Here is a 21,321-nt window from a genome sequence, read left to right on the forward strand (position 1 = left end):
AAAAAAGTAGCGAAGTTATTTCATGATCAGAAAACTACATGTAAGAAAATGAATAAATGAATAAAAAGTAAATAAAAATGAGAACTGGATATTTTTGATGACTTGACTGTGTGATGTTTCCAAGGTCATTTTCGTACCAAAATTAATAAATAAAAAATAAATGAAAAAGGAACGGAATATTATTGATGACTTGAGTTTGTGATGTTTCCAAGGTCATCGCCGTACCAAAATGAATAAATAAATAAAAAATAAATGAAATGGGAACGGAATATTATCAATGACTTGAGTTTGTGATGTTTCCAAGGTCATCGCCGTACCAAAATGAATAAATAAATAAAATATAAATGAAAAGGGAACGGAATATTATCAATGACTTGACTTTGTGGTGTTTCCAAGGTCATCGCCGTACCAAAATGAATAAATAAATAAAAGATAAATGAAAAGGGAACGGAATAATATCGATGACTTGACTTTGTGGTGTTTCCAAGGTCATCGCCGTACCAAAATTAATAAATAAAAAATAAATGAAAAAGGAACGGAATAATATCGATGACTTGACTTTGCGGTGTTTCCAAGGTCGACTTCTTTCCAAAATGTTGTATGTCCAAGAGTAAAAAAAAAAAAAAATAAATAAATAAAAAAAAAAAAAAAAAAGGGAGGGTAATTCATAACTTTCTCAATCATAAAAAAAACACTGCAGTAGGAAAGTCATCTTGTTATCAGAATATTGCAAGTCCTTGAGCACACAAAATATAATTGCCCAAATATATATAAAAAGGAATGCCGTACATGTTCTTAGTGAGATAAAGGTCCGTTTTACAAGTCGAATCTGAGACGCTTTGGGATGAAGCAGGGTTTGGTCAGGAAGGGAGCAAAACGAAGGTCAAAATCACCTCCTACTCTAACACACTCAACACAATCATCTTCGACACATCTACTCTCACGGTTAATTTCCAATGTTGCATGTAAAAAAATTCTCCACATCCCACCTCTCTCACCACTCACACACACACACACTGCACCTCAGAGTTATTCATCCCAAACTCTATAGGGACCTGAAATTTCTTGGATTGGACTCATAATACGGCCCCTAAACCGACCTTTGTTGGGAGCCGAAACTTCTCTGATTCGACTTGTAATACAGCCCATATTCTACAAACTTGTGTTACTGCAGGTGAAGGGAAATTCCATAAACAGCAGACGGCAGCAGGTTAGATAAATTGTATAAAAGTAACAATAACAGGAAAAGAAAGGAAAAAATAACCTAATCCTAAAGTCAACACACAAAACAGACCCTTTAATATTAACTTAAAAATACTTAAAACAGAGTGTGTCTAATGTCCCTCAATCAACATGTGTCAGGAATGAAACAATTGGCTCTTGGAAGATTTTTTAACTGTAAGAAGAAGAAAGATCTCAAAATAACTGGCTCTTAAATGTGAACTTAAAATCATACAAGGTAGAAAATGTATAAGGATGCCCCTAAATAGTGGCCAAGAATAACAACAACAATGCTAACAAAACTAATCAACTGGCACTCGTGGAATATTTTGATGATTGGAAGAAGAATGGGAATGCAGGGAGTCAATTTGTACTGAAGTAAAGGGAAAAGGAATGCAGGAAGTCAATTGGAGCGTACACAAAACCCTGAAAAGATGCCAGAATCACTTGCAGACCTAATATTACATATTTTCACTTGGTATGTTGGAAAAAAATCTTTACATCATAATATGCATTACCAAACCAATTAATGTAATATCATGAACATTTTTACTCACCACCATTAAGCACAGAGCAGAAAAATGTAGCAGAAAAAGCCATACACTGCATACACAATCTCAGCCATCTACTTGGGATTTCTTTTCTCTATGAAAGCTTTATTTTTTTCAATTATTATACAATTAATTGTTTGATGCAAAGTCTTGGCAAGATATTGGTGAAGATTGTTTCTTTTTGAGATTTAAACAACATTCATGTGCTTGGTTGAGGAGGTGGTCATTCTGTTTGGCAGTGCCTACAGGCTTTATAATGATTATTAGCAGAGCTGGACCACATACACAGCTGTACACTGAATCCAGCATTAAAGTGGCCAGTGATCACTGGCAACTCAGGATTTTGTGAACACTCCAATTTGTACTGAAGTTGACAAAATAATTGGAGATCAACAAACACGACCAACACAAGAACAAGATCATGACAAGTGTTGGTGAGGTGCAGACAGAAAACAGGTGCTGAATACAAACTGCCAACAAAATACCGAATACATACATTAACCTAACTATGCTAAACTTACATGACTGATAGGAATACAGATGCCAATGTCTGTCATTAAAACAGATTGAGCATGTTCACCAGATTGTATTCAACCTTCCAATAGTCACGTCGTACACACATCAGGGAGGAAGCATCTCTGAACAACTAAGCTCCTTGTTAATGGAAAGACTGAATATCCTACAGACTATTTCATTCCAGAGTACGAGTCCTTTCCCTTGATGTGTGTACGGAATGGTTGGAATGGCGAGTTCAAAACGGCGAACACACCCCCAAGTCTTAAACCAACACACAGATCTAAGTAAGCTATGGCAATGATGGCAATGGTAAGTTTGGCATTACAGAGAGAGAGGACGAACAGCTCCAAACTCGAGCAGGAAACACTGATCAGGCAAGCAACTACAGGGCGTGACAGAGGGGTTTATTTACTGATGGGGAGAAAATGAGTGAGGGAATGAAGTGTGTTGTGAATCAGAAACCCTATAGCACTGTGGTTAGGTAGAGGTAAATGGTTAAGGAAAAGACATATGGTGATATAATGAAGACAAGAGTGATGTATGGAAGGGTAATGCTGTGATATGGGTAGAGAGCTATAGGGAGAGGAAGGGAGGGGAAAAGATGGAAGGAGAGGAAAGAGGGAGGGAGGTAAGGTAGGCACGATAGAGGGCGAAGGAAGGAAGGGAGGAGGGCAGGGTTAAAGAAAGAAAAGCTACGTAAAGAAAGGAAATAAGAAAGAAGGGTCAGAACAAATGGAGGGCGTAGAGTCATCAAAGAAGGGAAAATGTGACTCTCTAAGGTGTGGTGAGTCTGCAAGGAAGGAAAGCCAGTGGGACGTCATCATTGCTTCCATGTTACCTAGCACACTCCCCATCACTTAGCAGGCTTTGTATGTTGTAGTATTTCCTTGCCCTTTAGCTGCAACTGTTACTGTAAAATATCTTGTATCGTTCACCCATCACACCATCTCACACCATCAAACACTGTACTAGAGCAACTATCACACTACCGTCACATTCCACCTCTCACCAGCAACACACACACACACACACACACACATATCAACGTCTCCTTCTTCAACCTAACCCACACACACACACACACACACACACACACACACGCCAACCCTGCCCCCAAAACATTCAGTATCATGGTAAGTTTCCTGTCTTGAAGTTATATAATTCTCCGCATCCCCCTCTCACCACTCACACACCAGTACCTCACACACACATCAATGTCTCCTTCTTCAACCTAACTCACACACACGCACACCAACCCTGCCCCCAAAACATTCAATATCATGGTAAGTTTCCGGTCTTGAAGTAATATAATTGTCCACATCTCCCTCTCACCACTCACACACCAGTACCTCACATACTCACACACACACAGACACATGATCTACCCTAACACACTCGTAATTACAACACCCTCCAATCAAAACTTCGATCAGGTCAAATTTATAATCTTTAAGTAAAAAAATTCCCATCTCCATCTCTCTCACTACACACACTAACATTATCACCTCCTACCCTAACACATTCGTCAATACAACCCTCCTATCCAAACTTTTATCAGGGGAAATTTATAATCTTTAAGTAGAAAAATTCTCCCTCTCTCTCTCTCACTACTCACACACACAGCATCGCACATGTAAACGCACACATCACTACCACCCTTGGACCCAAAAATTCCTCATCATGTCAAGTTTCTGGTCTTGACGTAAAAAATTCCCCACAGCCTCCTCTCTCACCACACACACACACACACACACACACACACGCTGCACCTCATACACAGCCTCCCACACATCACCTCCAACTCAAACACACTCAACACAATCATCTTCGACTCTCCACATCTCCTCTCACAGTAGTTTTCAGTATTGCATGTAAAAAAATTCTCCACGGCCCACCTCTCACAACACATACTCTAGCACCTCCTACCTACACCCACACATCATCATCTCCTCCTACTCTAACACACTCAACACCACAACCCTTCAACCAAAAATTCACTTTCATGGTTAGTTTCCAGTATTAAAGTAAAACAATTTGCCACATCTCCTCTCTCACAACACACACTCACAGCACCTCCTCTACACCCACTAACACATCCTTCCCACACAGTGACCTCCGCTGACCCGGCATCTCAGGGCAGGTCGAGGATGTTGTAGTCCTCGTAAAGCTTCTGCGTGAGGTTGTAGACGGAGTTCATGACCTCAATCACCTTCGGCATGAGAGCTTCGTTGTGTTCCCTCACGCCCATGGTACCACCCGTCATCTGTGGGGGAACGGGGGAGGAATGGGTATAGGTGGTAGTGTTGGGGGGTGGGAGTGCTGGGAGGTGGGAATGTACATGGATGGGTGAATGAATGGTGGAGAATTGGGTGTTACTGGTACTGATTGAGGTGGTGGTGGGGGTAGGAGGGGTGTGGATATGGATGGGTGAATGTATGGGGGACAAATGGGTGATGTTGGTAGTGGTCATGGAGGTGGTGATGGTGGTTGAAGTGTTGTTTTTGTTATTGTTATCGTTGTTGTTGTTGTTGGTGGTGATGGTGAATGCATGCTGGGTGTCATCATGTATTATCAGCATTTTTTTATATAGTCATTCTTTCATTATTTGGTTACATAAAACAATTTCATCTTATCACAGTAAAAGTTCATCAATCCAAATTTCGCTCATCAGTAAACCCAAAAGTCTAAATTCGTGCGAACAGGAAAAAACAAACCTCGAAAAACAAGTCTGAATTCTTGAAACAAAATTATAACCCCACTCAAGCTTCCCCTCTCATTCTCTCCCTCCCTCCCTTGTCGTTCTTCTTCTCCTCTTCCCTCCTCTCTCGTTCCCCAAACAGGAAAAAATAAACCTCCAAAGCAAGTCTGAATTCTTAAAACATGAAATTATAACCCACCTAAATCTTCCTCTCTCTCCCTCCCTCCCTTGTCTCTATTTATCTCCTCTTCCCTTCTCTCTCGTTCCCCAAACAGGAAAAAATAAACCTCCAAAGCAAGTCTGAATTCTTAAAACATGAAATTATAACCCACCTAAATCTTCCTCTCTCTCTCCCTCCCTCCCTTGTCCCTCTTTATCTCCTCTTCCCTCTTGTCTCGTTCCCCAAACAGGAAAAAATAAACCCTCAAAAACAAGTCTGAATTCTTAAAACATGAAATTATAACCCACCTAAATCTTCCTCTCTCTCTCCCTCCCTCCCTTGTCGTTCTTCATCTCCTCTTCCCTCCTCTCTCGTTCCCCAAACAGGAAAAAATAAACCCTCAAAAACAAGTCTGAATTCTTAAAACATGAAATTATAACCCCACTCAAGCTTCCCCTCTCTCTCTCCCTCCCTCCCTTGTCCCTTTTCATCTCCTCTTCCCTCCTCTTTCGTTCCCCAAACAGGAAAAAATAAACCTCCAAAGCAAGTCTGAATTCTTAAAACATGAAATTATAACCCCACTCAAGCTTCCCCTCTCTTCCTCCCTCCCTCCCTTGTCCCTTTTCATCTCCTCTTCCCTCCTCTCTCGTTCCCCAAACAGGAAAAAATAAACCCTCAAAAACAAGTCTGAATTCTTAAAACATGAAATTATAACCCCACTCAAGCTTCCCCTCTCTCTCTCCCTCCCTCCCTTGTCGTTCTTCTTCTCCTCTTCCCTCCTCTCTCGTTCCCCAAACAGGAAAAAATAAACCCTCAAAAACAAGTCTGAATTCTTAAAACAAAATTATAACCCCACTCATGCTTCCCCTCTCTTCCTCCCTCCCTTCCTTGTCCCTTTTCATCTCCTCTTCCCTTCTCTCTCGTTCCCCAAACAGGAAAAAATAAACCCTCAAAAACAAGTCTGAATTCTTAAAACATGAAATTATAACCCCACTCAAGCTTCCCCTCTCTCTCTCTCTCCCTCCCTCCCTTGTCGTTCTTCATCTCCTCTTCCCTCCTCCCTCATTCCCCTTTCACTTACCGGTTTACTTCCAAGGATTACCTGCAGGATGGAGCAGAGAGAAAGTACGTCAAGAAATGCAAGGATGGAGGAACACAGAGAAGGGACATTATGTGATCTCTCTCTTTCTCTGCTTCACTCATCCACACTCTTTTCTTACGCTCGTGTTCTCACACTCTCGGCTCTCATAAAACATATTTCCTAAGGCCACAACGGAGAGGGAGGTTTTAAAAAGTATTGTCATGTTAATCTTGATACTACTAAAATAACTACAACTACTACTATTACTACTACAAATAAAAGTAATAATAAGATGAAGGAAAAGAAGAAGGATTAGAATAAGAAGAACAAGATTAGTCAGGTTCTCGTGTGTTATTTATGTTCATGGTGCAGAAGTCTTGTCAAACTATCACTAGGCTCATTGACCATTAGATGACGGCAGTATTTGAAGGGTATCTCCCCCAAAATGAATCGTCCATATATAGTCACTGCCAATCTTAGGACCGTAGCATAAATATAGTTACGCCACATAATAGATGTTTTAACTATCGTCTATATAGATTATACCGCAGTCTGGAAGTTTTGTTATATTTCTGCCATACAAAACTGACTGACTGAATTTTGGACCGTCTATATAGAGTTCCACTGCCGCCTAAGGGTGAAACTAGCCATGGATACACCCACAACAACCTCTATGAAAGCCTTATCAAATGTGGGTGTGTAAGCCCTGAAATGTTATGGGCTTTAGGGTCGTATTTTAAAACATTTCGTCGCCCAAGTTCACATATATGACATGGCTTTCGTAGGAGCTGTAGGCCTTTCCAGGGGTAGTTTTATGACCCTGGTGGTAGTTTGACCCTTCTTCTGTGCCATGAACCTTAAAAAACACTCATGAAAACCAGATTGATCCCCTCTTTGACCTTTAGAAATAGCTGATGTGAGAAGCGATGGTGTCTTAAAATATGGCCCTTAGTCTCACACTCTGCCTTATAGAACACAAACATACACATGCACGAACAATCTCTCTCTCTCAGCTCACCCTCTCAATAATGGTCTGTTTGTTGGGCATCATGAGCAGCACGGCCCCAACAGTCTTGGCGAGCACCCAGTTGTGGTGTTTGGCCAGCGTGCGGCCGTACAGCTCTGACGAGGGGCTGCCCAGTCCAGCCGTGTCTGAGGCCTTGTGGAGCTCCGCCATGAAGCCCGAGATGAATTCTGTCCCCAAGGAAAGGTAGATATTTAGTTTACGTATGGTGCATATCTACACACACACACACACACACACACACACACACGCACACATCATCTCTCTCAGCACCACATACACCCACACATCACCTACCCTAACAGCCTCATCACCACAGCACTCCAATCAAAACATCTCCTATCATGGTGAAATCCCTCGTACCAGAGATCTTTATACGTAAAGGGTCTTGTTATTTGCTGTTATTATGTCTTGAGGATGGGTAGATATTTTGTTTACATATGACACATACCTACACACACACACACATGCACAGTTTAAAGGCACACACTCCCCTACCCCCTAACACACTCACCCAGTCCTCGGTGCAGCCTGAGTAGAGTGCGTGAGCCGGACTGGCGGTCGCTGCTGGTGAGGAGGTTGTTCTCCTGCTCATACTCAATCATGGACTGGATGGAGTAGTAGTAGTCGCCGGCGCCGCCCTTCCGGTAACACTGCAGAATGGTGACCTGCGGGACGGGTGACGGCAGGTGAGTGAGCGGAAGTGTGGAGCGGTGGTGGAGATAGGGAGTCAAGGGAGGGAAAGAGAATAGGGAGGGGGAAAATAAAATAGGGAGGGAAAGAGGATAGAAAAGGGGAAAATAAAAGGCGGATAGGGGTGTATGGTGAAGTGTTGGTGGAGGAGATAGGGAGTCAAGGGAGGGGACAGAGGATAGAGGGGAAAAATAAAGGGCTGATAGGGGTGTATGGTGAAGTGTTGGTGGAGGAGATAGGGAGTCAAGGGAGGGGACAGAGGATAGAGGGGAAAAATAAAAGGCGGATAGGGGTGTATGGTGAAGTGTTGGTGGAGGAGATAGGGAGTCAAGGGAGGGGACAGAGGATAGAGGGGGGCCCGGGATGAAAGGATAAGAGAGTATGGTGACGTGTATGTGTAGATGGAGGGAGGTTTTAAAAAGTATTGTCATGTTAATCTTGATACTACTAAAATAACTACAACTACTACTATTACTACTACAAATAATAATAATAATAATAAGATGAAGGAAAAGAAGAAGGATTAGAATAAGAAGAACAAGAAGAACAATAACAAGAAGAATAAGTTTAAAATAAGAGGAAAAAAAGAAAAGAAGAAGAAGAAGTAGAAAAACAAGAATGAGAGGAGCAAGAAGAACAAGAACAAAGATTAGAATAAGAAGAATAAGGATAATAATAATAACAATAATAATAACAATAATGAGAACAACACTATGCAATAAGACCCACTGTTGTCCTCATCCTTACAATCAGAACTCACAGATGAAGAACAAAAAAGCATCTAGACCAAAAAACAGAGACTCCATATACAGTCAGAGGACGAAAGATCACTCGGCACAATGGAGCACACCGCCACAGAAAACCTAATGCCGTACCAGTGCTCCGAACCTTGATACAGACACCACAATGACGGTAACTGCCTGAACGTCTCACCTTCTTCTGTATGTCATGGGAGACGAAGTTGAAGACCGTCCCGAGGAGCTGAAGGAACCTGACGGGGGGAGACAGAGTGGATGAGTGACACAAAAAACACACGGTTAAATGATGTTAAGAAATTCAGTTTTATGTATCGAGCGTTAGATGCGTGGAATGACAGTTTAAGGAAAGACTGAGCAATTATAGACATGGAGAAGGGGCCCCACAACTATAGCTCAGGCCCTGTATACAACTAAATAGATACAAAAACAGAAGAAAAGAAAAAAATACTAATAAATAAAAAAATAAATAAGTAAATAATAATAAAAAACAATTACAACTAGGCAAATACAAAAAAGAAAACAAAATAAACAAAACCAATAAAAATATAACTACGTAAATACAAGAAACAAATAAATTAAAAAAGAAAGAAAGGAAAAAAGAAATTGAAATAAGTAAAATAAAAAGAGAAAGAAAACTAATCAATCAATAAATGAGTAAATAAAACCCACTTGTTGAGTTCGCTGTAGGCCCGCAGGTAAGCATCGAGGTACAGCTGCCCGTCCTCGCCCCGACAGTCTGAGAAGCCGTTAAGCACCAGCTGGAGGTCAAACACTAAGTCCTGGGGCAGCGCGGGGTCTGGCCCAACACCATTCTCCCGTGCCTCCGCTAGTGCCGCCGTCACCGCCGCCTCCTCCTCCTCGGTCTGCTGTGGCGGTTCACTCCCCAGGGGAATGCCCGCCATGGTGTCCGCCTGTGTCCTGGCGAGGGAAAGAAGGGTGTGAGATGTGAAGGTGAAATGTATGTCCTGTTTTTGTACCAATGTCTTTCTTATTGCAAGCCATCCACCTTGCTTTGTTCCCTTCACCACAACCCGTCCGCTGCGATTGGCACGGATTTCGCCTTCACTGGTAGCCTGGTAACATGTACTCCCAGGTCTTTCTCTGTCTCTGTGATGGATAGTGGAGTGTTTCCCGTGTGGTATTGGTGTGCTGGATATCCCCTCCCAAGGTGAATGGCTTTACATATTTCTTCTTTGAATTGTAGCACCCACTTTCTGTTCCATTCCTGTAGCTTGGTGATGTCTTCTGGTAGGAAATCCACAGTCAAGTGGTTAATGGAGGCAATATGCAGGTAAACTTAGGGACGTGCACTAAAGCTATACAAGGCTGTGGTGCTCATCGCTATCAAACTGACCCTTGGGGCGGTGGTGGGTAAGAAACCATTACCCCGAGACACAGGGCCACTGAGAAATCTGGGTTCCAAACTACTTTCACCAGGTTTCCCCAGGTACCCATTTACAGGTCAGCCCAAAAGGGAGGAGCAACAACTGGGTGAGCTGCGCCACTGCACCGAGGAGGCATTCTTTTTTATTCTTTCAATTCTATAAATCTCTTGTTGGTCTGTCTCCTAATATCCTGAAAAAAAGTCTTACATCATTTCTTGGTTACCAACATTTAACCCCTTGACTGTGGATTTTCTACCAGAAGACATCACCAAGGTACAGGAATGGAACAAAAAGTGGCTGATACAATGCAATGAAGAAAAATGTAGTCATGCACCTTGGGAGGGGATATCCAGCACACCAATACCACATGGGAAACACTCCACTATCCACCACAGAGGCAGAGAAAGACCTGGGAGTGTATGTTACCAGGCTACCAGTGAAGGGATATCCAGCACACCAATACCACATGGGAAACACTCCACTATCCACCACAGAGGCAGCAGAGAAAGACGTGGGAGTATATGTTACCAGGCTACCAGTGAAGGCAAAATCCATGCCAATCGCAGCAGACGGGTTAAAATCTATCATTAGAGACAATAAAACAATAATCAGAGCAGACAATGATAAAACAGTTGATCTTAACACCAGCAAAAATAGGATGAAAACTCCTGCTGTTTCAACTTTTCCTCATCAGTCTTCCAGGTATTGCATAACCATCATGATACAAAAACAACAACACCAATAATGCCAATCAAAGCAGATCCACGAAGCAGTTACAGTTACCGCCCCTAACAAAAAAATTCTTCCACTGTCAGGAAATAAAAACAAAACTACAGGAGTACAAACAGGAACGGAAATGTAATAATAATAAAACCTAGAGAAGGAAGTGTAATATTAATAAGCGAAAGAGGGTTAATGGCACCAGACACCTTATGGGGAGCGAGGGTTTAATTAGATAAGTGACGGAGAAAACACGAGCTATTACGGGAAACGAGTCGGTGTTACGAGAGGCTGCAGCACCAGGTAATGACACATCACCTATAAGTTTTGTTTTTGTTTTTAGATAACTGTAAAAGAACCAAGAATTTTGTCACATTGCACTGTCAAGGAAAAAACGATCTATGATGTAAAATGAGTCAGTGTTGAGAGAGGCTACAGCACCAGGTTTTTATACATCTACAATACTTTTTTTTCTAGATAACTGTAAAATATCCAAGAATTCCATCATCTATTCCGTCCTGTCCTACATCACTAGTAGTAGTAGTAGTACAGACACCAACAGACAGACACCGACAGGCTCTGCGTCTGCTCTCTTCCTTTATTATGTGTATACTACACTGAAAAAAAAAAAAAAAGAAGTAGTATAAAAGGCAATATTAAGAGAGGAGGCTAAAGCATCACCTCATATACATTTTTTTTTTTTACTTCTAGATAAAAATAACCGAGAATTCCATCACATTACACTGTCAATAAAAACAATCTAAGAAGTAAAACGAGGCACTGTTGAGAGCGGCTCCAGTACCAGGTTATTACGCATCATCTACAATACTGGGTTTTTTTTTTAGATAAATGTGAAAGAACCAAGAATTCTGTCACATTAGTCACTGAAAAAAAAAAAAAAAAAAAAAAAAAAAAAACCTATATATTTAGTAAAACGAGGGAATATTGGGGCTACGGCAACAGGCTATTTCACACAATTTTTTTCTATATAACTGTAAAAGAACGATGACTTTTATTATGTTGGTGCCAATAAAAAAAGAGAAAAAGAAGAGGTGAAGGAAAATGTGTGATGAATATAAAAACAATTAGAAAAGGATGAAAATTGGAACAGAAAAATAGAAATGGAGGAGGAGGAGGAGGAGGAGAAAGTGGAATAAGAAGAGGAAATGTTTGGTGAATGCATCAGAAAAGGAAAAGAAAAAAAGGATATGGGAACGGATGAGGCAATACTGAGAGGTCATATCATTTTAATATACTTGTTTTATAATTCAATATGGCAATGCTCTCTCTCTCTCTCTCTCTCTCTCTCTCTCTCTCTCTCTCTCTCTCTCTCTCTCTCTCTCTCTCTAATACAATACATTTTTTTTGTGTCCTGGAACAATGAAGCAAAATAAGACTCCAAAACTGATCATAAGCAGAGTCGAAAACATTAAAACTTGTAGGTAACCAACTTCATGCAGCTAAAACTACCTTGCAAAAATAGAAAAAAGATCGAGGAGAAAGAGGAAACAAGAAGCAGGGAAAAATGTAGGGATGAAGAAACAATGGAGAGGGGGAAGAGGGAAGGTCAAGGAGGGAAAAGAAGAGCAGGAAAAAAAGTGTTTGAAAGGAACAAAAACTGGGTCGTAAAAGGGAAAAAAAACGGACGTGAAGAAACAATGGAAGAGAAGGGGAAAAAAAAGAGGAGAGAGAGAGAGAGAGAGAGAGAGAGAACAGGAAAGGAGGAAGTTAACTGGAAAGACGGAAAAGGTGTTGAAAAAGTGTATGAAGGGAACGAAAACTGGAATGAAAAAAGGAAAAAAAAAAAAAAACGGACATGAAGAAACAATGGAAAGGAAGGAGAAAAAGGAGAATGTCAGGGAGATGAAGAGAGAGAGAGAGAGAGAGAGAGAGAGAGAGAGAGAGAGAGAGAGAGAGAGAGAACACGAATGGAGGAAGTGAACTGGAAAAACGAAGAAAAAAGATGAAGAAAGAAATATTATAAGAAACAGAATGAGGAAGTAAAATTGAGGAGAAGGAAAAGAATCGGAAACCACAGCATGACAAGGGAAAAAAAGACAGAGGTGGAAAGTGAATGAAAAAGAATGAAAAATGAAGAAAAATGACGGATAGAAGGAAACGTAATGGAAGAGGAGAAATGAAAAGTGGAGAAGGAAAATGAAAGAAAGAAGGAAATATGATGAAAAATGAAAAATATGAAGAAGGAAAATGAAAGAAAGGAAATATGATGAAAAATGAAAAATATGAAGAAGGAAAATGAAAGAAAGGAAATATGATGAAAAATGAAAAATATGAAGAAGGAAAATGAAAGAAAGGAAATATGATGAAAAATGAAAAATATGAAGAAGGAAAATGAAAGAAAGGAAATATGATGAAAAATGAAAAATATGAAGAAGGAAAATGAAAGAAAGGAAATATGATGAAAAATGAAAAATATGAAGAAGGAAAATGGCAGAGAGAATGGGAAAGGAGAAATGGAAAATGAAGGAGGAAAAGGACAGAAAAAAACAGAAAAGGAAATGAAAAATGAAGGAAAATGACAGAAAAAGAAATGAAAAATGGGAAATGAAGGAAAAATAAAGGAAAATGGCAGACAGAAGGAAATACATAATGAAAAATGAAAAATAAAAAAGAAAAAAGGAAATGTAATGGACAGTGAGTGGGCAGGAAAATAAATAAATGTTGATAGATGTGAAAAAAAAGTAAGGGAGGAGAAAACAAAAGTGAGATTACAAAGAAGAAAAGAGAAAGTTAGAACAAAATACTAATAAGCAGTTAAAAAGAACACATAGAAAAGGATGAAAATTAATGACGAGAATGCAAAAAAAAAAAAAGTCAAAGGAGAAAAAAAAAGGAAGGAAAGAAAATGAAAAGAAAGCAGAAATGAATAGAAAATGGGGAGAAGAAAAAATGGGTATATTATTAGGATGAAAAAAAGAAGGAAAACTGTGATATTAAAGACAGAAAAAAAAGAGGATGAAGAAAACAGAAGAAACAGAAGAAAGAGAATGAAAAGAGGAGAAGAAAGAGGGAGGAGAAAAATGGGATACACCTTTCATTAACAAGATAAAAAAAAAAAAAAAAAAAAAAAAAAAAGAATAACTGTGTGAAGTGAAAGGAGAGAAAAAAAGGAGGAAAAGAGAATGGAAATAGAAAGCGGAAATGAACAGAAAAAGGGAGGAGGAGGAGGAGGAAAAAGTGGGCATAGAATTAACAAGGAAAAGAAAGTGAAGGAAAAAAACTGTGAAATTAATAGGAAAAAAGTTAGAAGGGAAGAGATCGAAAAGAGAAAGCAGAAATTAACAGAGAGAGGGAGGAGGAGGAGGAAAAAGTGGGCATAGAATTAACAAGGAAAAGAAAGAAGGAAAAAAAACTGTGAAATTAATAGGAAAAAAAAGGAAGAAGGGAAGAGATTGAAAAGAGAAAGCAGAAATGTACAGAGAGAGGGAGGAGGAGGAGGAGGAAAAATTAACAAGGAAAAGAAAGAAATCAATAGGAAAAAAAAGGAAGAGATTGAAAAGAGAAAGCAGAAATGTACAGAGAGAGGGAGGAGGAGGAGGAGGAGGAAAAAGTGGGCATTGAATTAACAAGGAAAATAAAAGGAAAAAACTGTGAAATCAAAGGAAGAAGGGAAGAGAACGTAAAGAGAAAGCAGAAATTAGCAAAAAAGGAGGAAGAAAAATTAGGTACAAAATCGAAGGAAGGAAAGTAAAGAATAAAACAGGAAGAAGGGAAGATAACGGAAAAAGAGAAAGCAAAAAGAAAAAGGGAGGCGGCGGAGGTGGAAAAAGTGGAATAAAATAATCTGTGAAGTCACAAGGAAAAATGAGGAAGAAGGAAACAGCGGAAAGAGAAAGCAGGGAGGAACAGCAGGAAACTCCGGGCACCAAGAACAGTGTCAAGAACAGTTTAAAAGTCACTCGGTTCAACCCCCAAGCAAGGTCACACCACCCCCCCCGCCCCCCCTGCCCCCTCGCTACCTCCTCCTCCTCCTCCTACCCTACCAACCTCCTTGCCTCCCTCCTCCTCCTCCTCCTCCTCCGTGCCTACTTCTCCTACTCCTCTTCCAACCCTGTCCACTTCCCTGCAACCTTCTCCTTCTCCTCCTCCTCCTCCTTCTTCTCCTACCGACCTCCTTGCTTCCTCCTCCTCCTCCTCCTCCTTCTCCTACCCTACCAGCTACCTCCTCCTCCTCCTCCTACCTCCTCTTCCTACACTGCCCACCTTCCTGTTCCTCCTCCTCCCTGCTTCCTCCTCCTCCTCCTTCTCTTCCTCCTCATACCCTACCAACCTCCTTGCCCCTTCCTCCTCCTCTTCTTCCTACCCTGCTGCCTCCTCCTCCTCCTCCCCCTACCCACCTTCCTCTTCCTCCTCCTATCCACTTCCCTGCTGCCTCCTCCTCCTTCATTTCTATTATTGTGTTATTTTCATCTCTCTTACTTCTATTTCCTCCCTCTACCATTTTTTCATCCTCTTCTTTCCTTCTTTCCTCCATTATCATCTACTTCATCCTCCTCCTCCTTCTCCTTCTTCCCTCTTTCTTGTTCTTGTGCTTCATCGTCAACGTCTCTTTGTTCCTCTTGTTCGTTCTTGTCCTCCTCCTCCTCCTCTTCCTCCTCCTCCATTTATGTTCCAGTTTTTATCCTTTTCCACATCCTTCTTCTATTTTTGTACATGTCACTTTCTCTTTCCCTTCATACTCTTTTTTTTTTCCTCAAGTTAATTTTTTGTAAGTGATTTTTCCTCCTCCTCCTTTTCCCTGTTCTTGTTTGCTTCCTCTTTCCATTCTGTTTCCTTTTTTTTTATTTTTTTCCTTATGATGTTAATGCTTCTTCTACTCCTCCATTTCTATTTTTTATTCTTTTCTTTTCTTTTTTTCCTTCTGTCAATTCTTCTTCTTCTCGTTTCACTTTCTTTTCCTTCCCCATTTCTATTTTTCATCCTTTTCGTATCTTTTTTTTTCCCCTCTGATGTCAATTCTTCCTCTTCTCGTTTCACTTTCTTTTCCTTCCCCATTTCTATTTTTCATCCTTTTCTCTTCTTTTTATCCTTCTCATTTCACTTTCTTTTCCTTCCCTAATTCTATTTTTCATACTTTTCTTTTTATCCTTCTTCTCATTTCACTTTTTTCTCCTCCTCCATTTCTATTTTTCATCCTTTTCTTTTCTTTTCATCCTTCTTCTCATTTCACTTTTTTCTCCTCCTCCATTTCTATTTTTCATCCTTTCTTCTTTCATCCTTCTTCTCATTTCACTTTTTCTCCTCCCCAATTTCTATTTTTCATACTTTTCTTTTCTTTTTATCCTTCTTCTCATTTCACTTTTTTCTCCTCCTCCATTTCTATTTTTCATCCTTTTCTCTTCTTTTTATCCTTCTTCTCATTTCACTTTTTTCTCCTCCTCCATTTCTATTTTTCATCCTTTTCTTTTCTTTTCATCCTTCTTCTCATTTCACTTTTTTCTCCTCCTCCATTTCTATTTTTCATTCTTTTCTCTTCTTTTCATCCTTCTTCTCATTTCACTTTTTTCTCCTCCTCCATTTCTATTTTTCATCCTTTTCTTTTCTTTTCATCCTTCTTCTCATTTCACTTTTTTCTCCTCCTCCATTTCTATTTTTCATACTTTTCTTTTCTTTTTATCCTTCTTCTCATTTCACTTTTTTCTCCTCCTCCATTTCTATTTTTCATCCTTTTCTCTTCTTTTTATCCTTCTTCTCATTTCACTTTCTTTTCCTCCCCCATTTCTATTTTTCATCCTTTTCTCTTCTTTTTATCCTTCTTCTCATTTCACTTTTTTCTCCTCCTCCATTTCTATTTTTCATCCTTTTCTTTTCTTTTTATCCTTCTTCTCATTTCACTTTTTTCTCCTCCTCCATTTCTATTTTTCATCCTTTTCTTATCTTTTTTTTTTACTCATTACAAATTCCCTTCTCCTCTTTTCCCCTTTTCTACCTCTGTCTGTCACCATCACCACCTCCACTATCATCACCTTCTTCTTCTCCATTCCTCTTCTTTTTGCTCCAGTTTTCATTATCTTCTTAACTTATTCATATTCATAACAAATTTTTCTCTTCCCCTTTTTTTCCCTCTTTCTGTCATCATTATCTACTTCTCCTTCTCCTTCATTCCTATTTTTGTTGTTCCAGTTTTCATTATTTTCTTAACTTATTCATATTCATAACAAATTTTTCTCTTCCCCTTCTTTTCCCTCTTTCTGTCATCATTATCACCTTCTCCTTCATTCCTATTTTTGTTGTTCCAGTTTTCATTATTTTCTTTTCTTATTTCTATTCATCACACATTTTTCTCCTCCTCTTCTTTTTCCCCTCTTTTTCTGCCCCCACCATCACCACCTTCACCTCCTTCATTCCTCTTCTTCTTGTTCCAGTTTCCAATCTTTTCTGAACTTATTTCTATTCATCACAAATTTTTCTCATCCTCTTCTTTTCCCCCTTATTTTCCCATCTTTCTCTCCCCGAACCATCACCACCACCTCCTCCATTCCCATTATTTTCTTATCTTATTTAATTCCATCACCCATTTTCCTTTTCCCTTTTTCTGCCTCTGTCTCTGCTATCATGACCTTCTCCTCTTCTTCCTCCTCCTCCTCCTCCCTGCTTGCTACACACATTGCTCTCATCACTTCCTCATTCAATACCAGCAACTCAGTCTGTTTTTTCCGCCTCCCTGCAAGCTCACCTTCACACTGCTACCTTTGTGTTACACCTTCCACCTTAATTAAGACGACAAGAGAGAGAGGAAGCAAGAGCGGGACCGAGAGCAAGAGAGAGAGAGAGAGAGAGAGAGTTAAATATGTGTGGAAAAAATGAATATGAGTGAGCTGTCGGTGATTTTGCAAGCTCGCCTCTCTCTCTCTCTCTGTCTGGGTGCTCTGTGTATGTGTATGTGTGTGTGTGTGTGTGTGTGTGTGTGTTCAAGGTAACTCGGACGACAAAAACAAATGTACGTATTTGACTTCTTGACCTCAAAACATGACCACTCCCCATATGTGTGTGCGTGTGTGTGTGTGTGTGGAGTGACCCGTTGTGTGTGTGTACATGTGTGCGTGTGTGTGTGTGTGTGTGGAGGGGTTAAGAGGGACTGAGAATGGCAGAGGGAGGCAGAAGGAGGAACACAAATGCAAGATAAAGAAATAATGGAGAAGGGGAAAAAGAGGATGTCTGGGAGGGAAGAATATACCAGAAGGATTAGTGGCTCAAGTAGTGGTCCATGGTGGTGGTGGTGTGGCAGTATGACATTGGTAGTGGTGTGGTGGGATGGAACTGGTGGTCATGGTGTGGTAGTCTAATAATGGTGTAGGTATTGCTAGGGCTTGTATACTATATATGACAACTTTTTTTACCCTAGTGATCCTTTTAACCCAGTAGCTGCAGGGATCATGTTTCTTAAGGGTCCCTCTAAGCGAGAAAAATGAGAAAAAATCATCACTCGCGCAAACCATTTCATAATGTATATCAACACATTTGTGATCAGTTTATGCATCATCTATTTTGGGGGGTTTACATCATATATATATATATATATATATATATATAGTAAAGCCACAAATTTGGCCTGTCGCTGGTACAGGTAAAGCCACAAATTTGCTTGTCGCTGCTACGGTAAAGCTACAATTTGGCCTGTCGCTGCTACGGTAAAGCCACAAATTTGGCCCGTCGCTGCTACACGGTAAAGCCACAAATTTGCCCCGTCGCTGCTACACGGTAAAGCCACAAATTTGCCCCGTCGCTGCTACACGGTAAAGCCACAAATTTGCCCCGTCGCTGCTACCGGGTTAAGGGCGTGAAGGCAGCGATTACATGGGAAACACTAAGGTTGGTATCACAAAACACATTCGATCCTCACATCTGTTATTTCTAAAGGTCAAAGAGGGGGTCAGTCGGGTTCTAATGAGTGTTTCTTCAGGTTCACGGTACAGAAGAAGGGTCACACTACCACCAGGGTCATAAAACTACTCTTGTATATGCCCACAACTCCTACGAAAGCCTTGTCAAATAGGTGTTCTTGGGCGGTGAAATGTCTTATATGACCCTAAGCCTCAGAGATGATTTCATATATAGGTAGTTAGGATAGAATAATAGACTTAGAAATAATGAAGTTAGTAAGTAATAAAGTGAGAAATAGTAGAGTTAAAATAATAAGACCTTAGAGTTGGGTTAGATTTGTATCAAGAACACTTCAGAGCCTTGTGGTAAAACTTGTATAATAAAATCTAATAAGTGGTTTTCCTTACACTGTTACTTTCAAACACACACACACACACACACATACAGTCACACTCCTTTCTCCTCTTCCTCCTCCTCTTTCTTCCTTCCTTTCTCCTCCTTCCCATTCCCCTCCTCTTCCTCCACCCTACATACACTCCTCTTCTTCCTTTCTTCTCTTACTCCTCCTCTTTCTTCCTTCCTTTCCTCTCCTCTTTCTCCTCCTTCTCTCCATTCTCCCCCTCCTCCCTACACACATTTCCCTTCCTTCCTTCCTTCTACTCCCTTTCTTCTCTTCTTTCTCTTCTTTCTTTTTCCTTCCTCTCCTCTTCCTTCTTCTCTCCATTCTCCCCCTCCTCCCTACACACATTTCTCTTCTTCATTCCTTCCTTCTACTCCCTCTCTTCTCTTCTTTCTCCTCTTTCTTTTTCCTTCCTCTCCTCTTCCTTCTTCTTCCCATTCTCCTTCTCCTCCTCCACCTCTCCCTCCACCCTCCACCCCACACACCTTTTTTTTTTAAGCCTATAGTTCATTACACATTCCAATCCCTTGTATGGTCGTGACAATCGGCGGTGGTTGGGATCGGATCAGCCTCCCCCCCGAACCCATGTCAAGACGGAGGAAAATGGGGCAAAAAAAGGCTAGCCCACTGCCCCTCCTGCACTTCACACAGATTCTTAACATTTACTCGACCTTTGCCCTACAGAGTGAGGTCGCCCCTTCCCTTCCTCCCTGATACGCCCAGACTGACTAACTGTACACACACACACACACACACACACACACACACATTGACTCGATTCTTTGGAAATAAAATTGGCAAAGAACAAGTAAAAAAGAACACACACACACACACACACACACCTGAAATGCCCATACCCTAATCAAATCAAGCAAAATAGTTAAAATTAAAACAAAAGTAAGACAAATGATGACAGTGAACTTCTAAAACATAATATTGAGTGAAATGCAAACACACACACACACACACACACACACATATAGACAGACAGGCACAGACACACACACACACACACACACACACACACACACACACTTCCTTCTCCTGCAGTGGCAATGATACACACCAAAACAGAAGCATTACTACCTAACTGTATCTTCACAAACATAATAATAATAATAATGGACAGCCAATAAAAGCCTTCTGGTCTGCTTGCGGCGTCTGGTTCCAACGACTTCCCTGTCTGAACAATGCCCAGGAAAATGTAACAATTTCTGCCATTTCCCCACACATTCCTCTTACTCAATAGTGTTTCTGTGCCTGCGGTGAAGGCTAAAAACAGGTCTGGCAGGTTGGCTCTTAAGGTGCAGCAAGGAACTGTTTTTTTGGGTCCTGTGTCGAATGGTGGGATGGAGACGCCTGTGTTGAAATGCCGTGATTTAGGCGTTGACATTTTTTTCTATACAAGGGGCAGTGCTGGTAGCTTGTGGGGGAGAGGTGGCAATAGATTTGTTTTTTTACTTAACATTTACCTTCGTAGTAGTTAGGTAGTTTTTTTTTTCAGGGTTAGTTTATAAGGTTGAGTCTTAACCGCTGCAGTCAAGCCAGTCATCATCCCGGGTATTGATTTTACAGGAGAGAAAAATTACATGAATCATCCCTCATAAGACAAACAAATAATCAGTGGAAACAAACAAGGATTAATGCACACACACACACACACACACACACACACACACACACACACACACAAAAAAAAAAAAAAATAATAATAATAATAATAATAATAATAATAATAACAATAATAATAGTTAATGATTTAAATAAAAAAAAATCCGATTTAAATCAAATACTGTAAATCGATTTTTTTTTTTTTTTTTTTTTAAGGAAAAAACCATGATTTTTTCCAACCCTGACAAGAAGACCTTACCAAGCTACAGGAGTGGACCAAAAAGTAGCTGCTACAATTCAGTGAAAAAAAAAATGTACAGTCCTGCACCTTGGGAGGGGATATCCAGCACACCAATACCACATGGGAAACACTCCACTATCCACCACAGAGACAGAGAAAGACCTGGGAGTATAATGTTACCAAGCTACCAGAGAAGGTCAAATCCATGCCAATCGCAGCGGACGGGTTAAAGGGCTAGAAGAGGTAGAGAAAAGAAGGAGAAAAGACAGTGAAGGAAGGAAAGAGAAGGTGGAGGAAGAAGAGAAGAGGGAAAAAAGAAAAAGGGGAAAAAAAGAAGAAAATAAAAATAGTGAAGAAAGGAAAGAAGAAAAGGAATACATTACTGAAACACTGTGCTTATAGGGTGCTTAAGGGTTA

At 40.3% G+C, this 21,321-nt stretch overlaps 1 protein-coding gene and 1 long non-coding RNA gene across 7 annotated transcripts in view; one reads left to right on the forward strand and one right to left on the reverse strand.

The window, feature by feature from the left end:
• Positions 1-346: 346 nt before the first annotated feature.
• LOC126986292 (uncharacterized) lies at positions 347-1,252 on the forward strand. The gene is made up of 2 exons (XR_007739488.1): positions 347-488; positions 577-1,252. It is a non-coding gene; the product is annotated as an uncharacterized LOC126986292 (long non-coding RNA).
• LOC126986290 (ceramide-1-phosphate transfer protein-like) overlaps positions 700-21,321 on the reverse strand; it is a 36,463-nt gene continuing 15,841 nt past the window's right edge. For 4 of the 6 annotated variants that reach the window (XM_050842265.1, XM_050842268.1, XM_050842269.1 and 1 more), the window contains exons 2-8: positions 9,372-9,620; positions 8,878-8,935; positions 7,766-7,919; positions 7,246-7,421; positions 6,228-6,248; positions 3,638-4,551; positions 700-3,487 (exon numbers count right to left, since the gene is read on the reverse strand). In XM_050842265.1, the coding sequence (XP_050698222.1) occupies positions 4,420-4,551; positions 6,228-6,248; positions 7,246-7,421; positions 7,766-7,919; positions 8,878-8,935; positions 9,372-9,620 (790 nt within the window). In that variant the 3' untranslated portion in view covers positions 700-3,487; positions 3,638-4,419. Of the gene's footprint in view, positions 3,488-3,519; positions 4,552-6,227; positions 6,249-7,245; positions 7,422-7,765; positions 7,920-8,877; positions 8,936-9,371; positions 9,621-21,321 lie in introns of all 6 variants that reach the window. The other 2 variants (XM_050842266.1, XM_050842267.1) reach the window with 2 other exon arrangements.

The sequence above is a fragment of the Eriocheir sinensis genome, chromosome 61 (assembly GCF_024679095.1).
Source record: "Eriocheir sinensis breed Jianghai 21 chromosome 61, ASM2467909v1, whole genome shotgun sequence".
NCBI classification, from domain to species: domain Eukaryota; kingdom Metazoa; phylum Arthropoda; class Malacostraca; order Decapoda; family Varunidae; genus Eriocheir; species Eriocheir sinensis.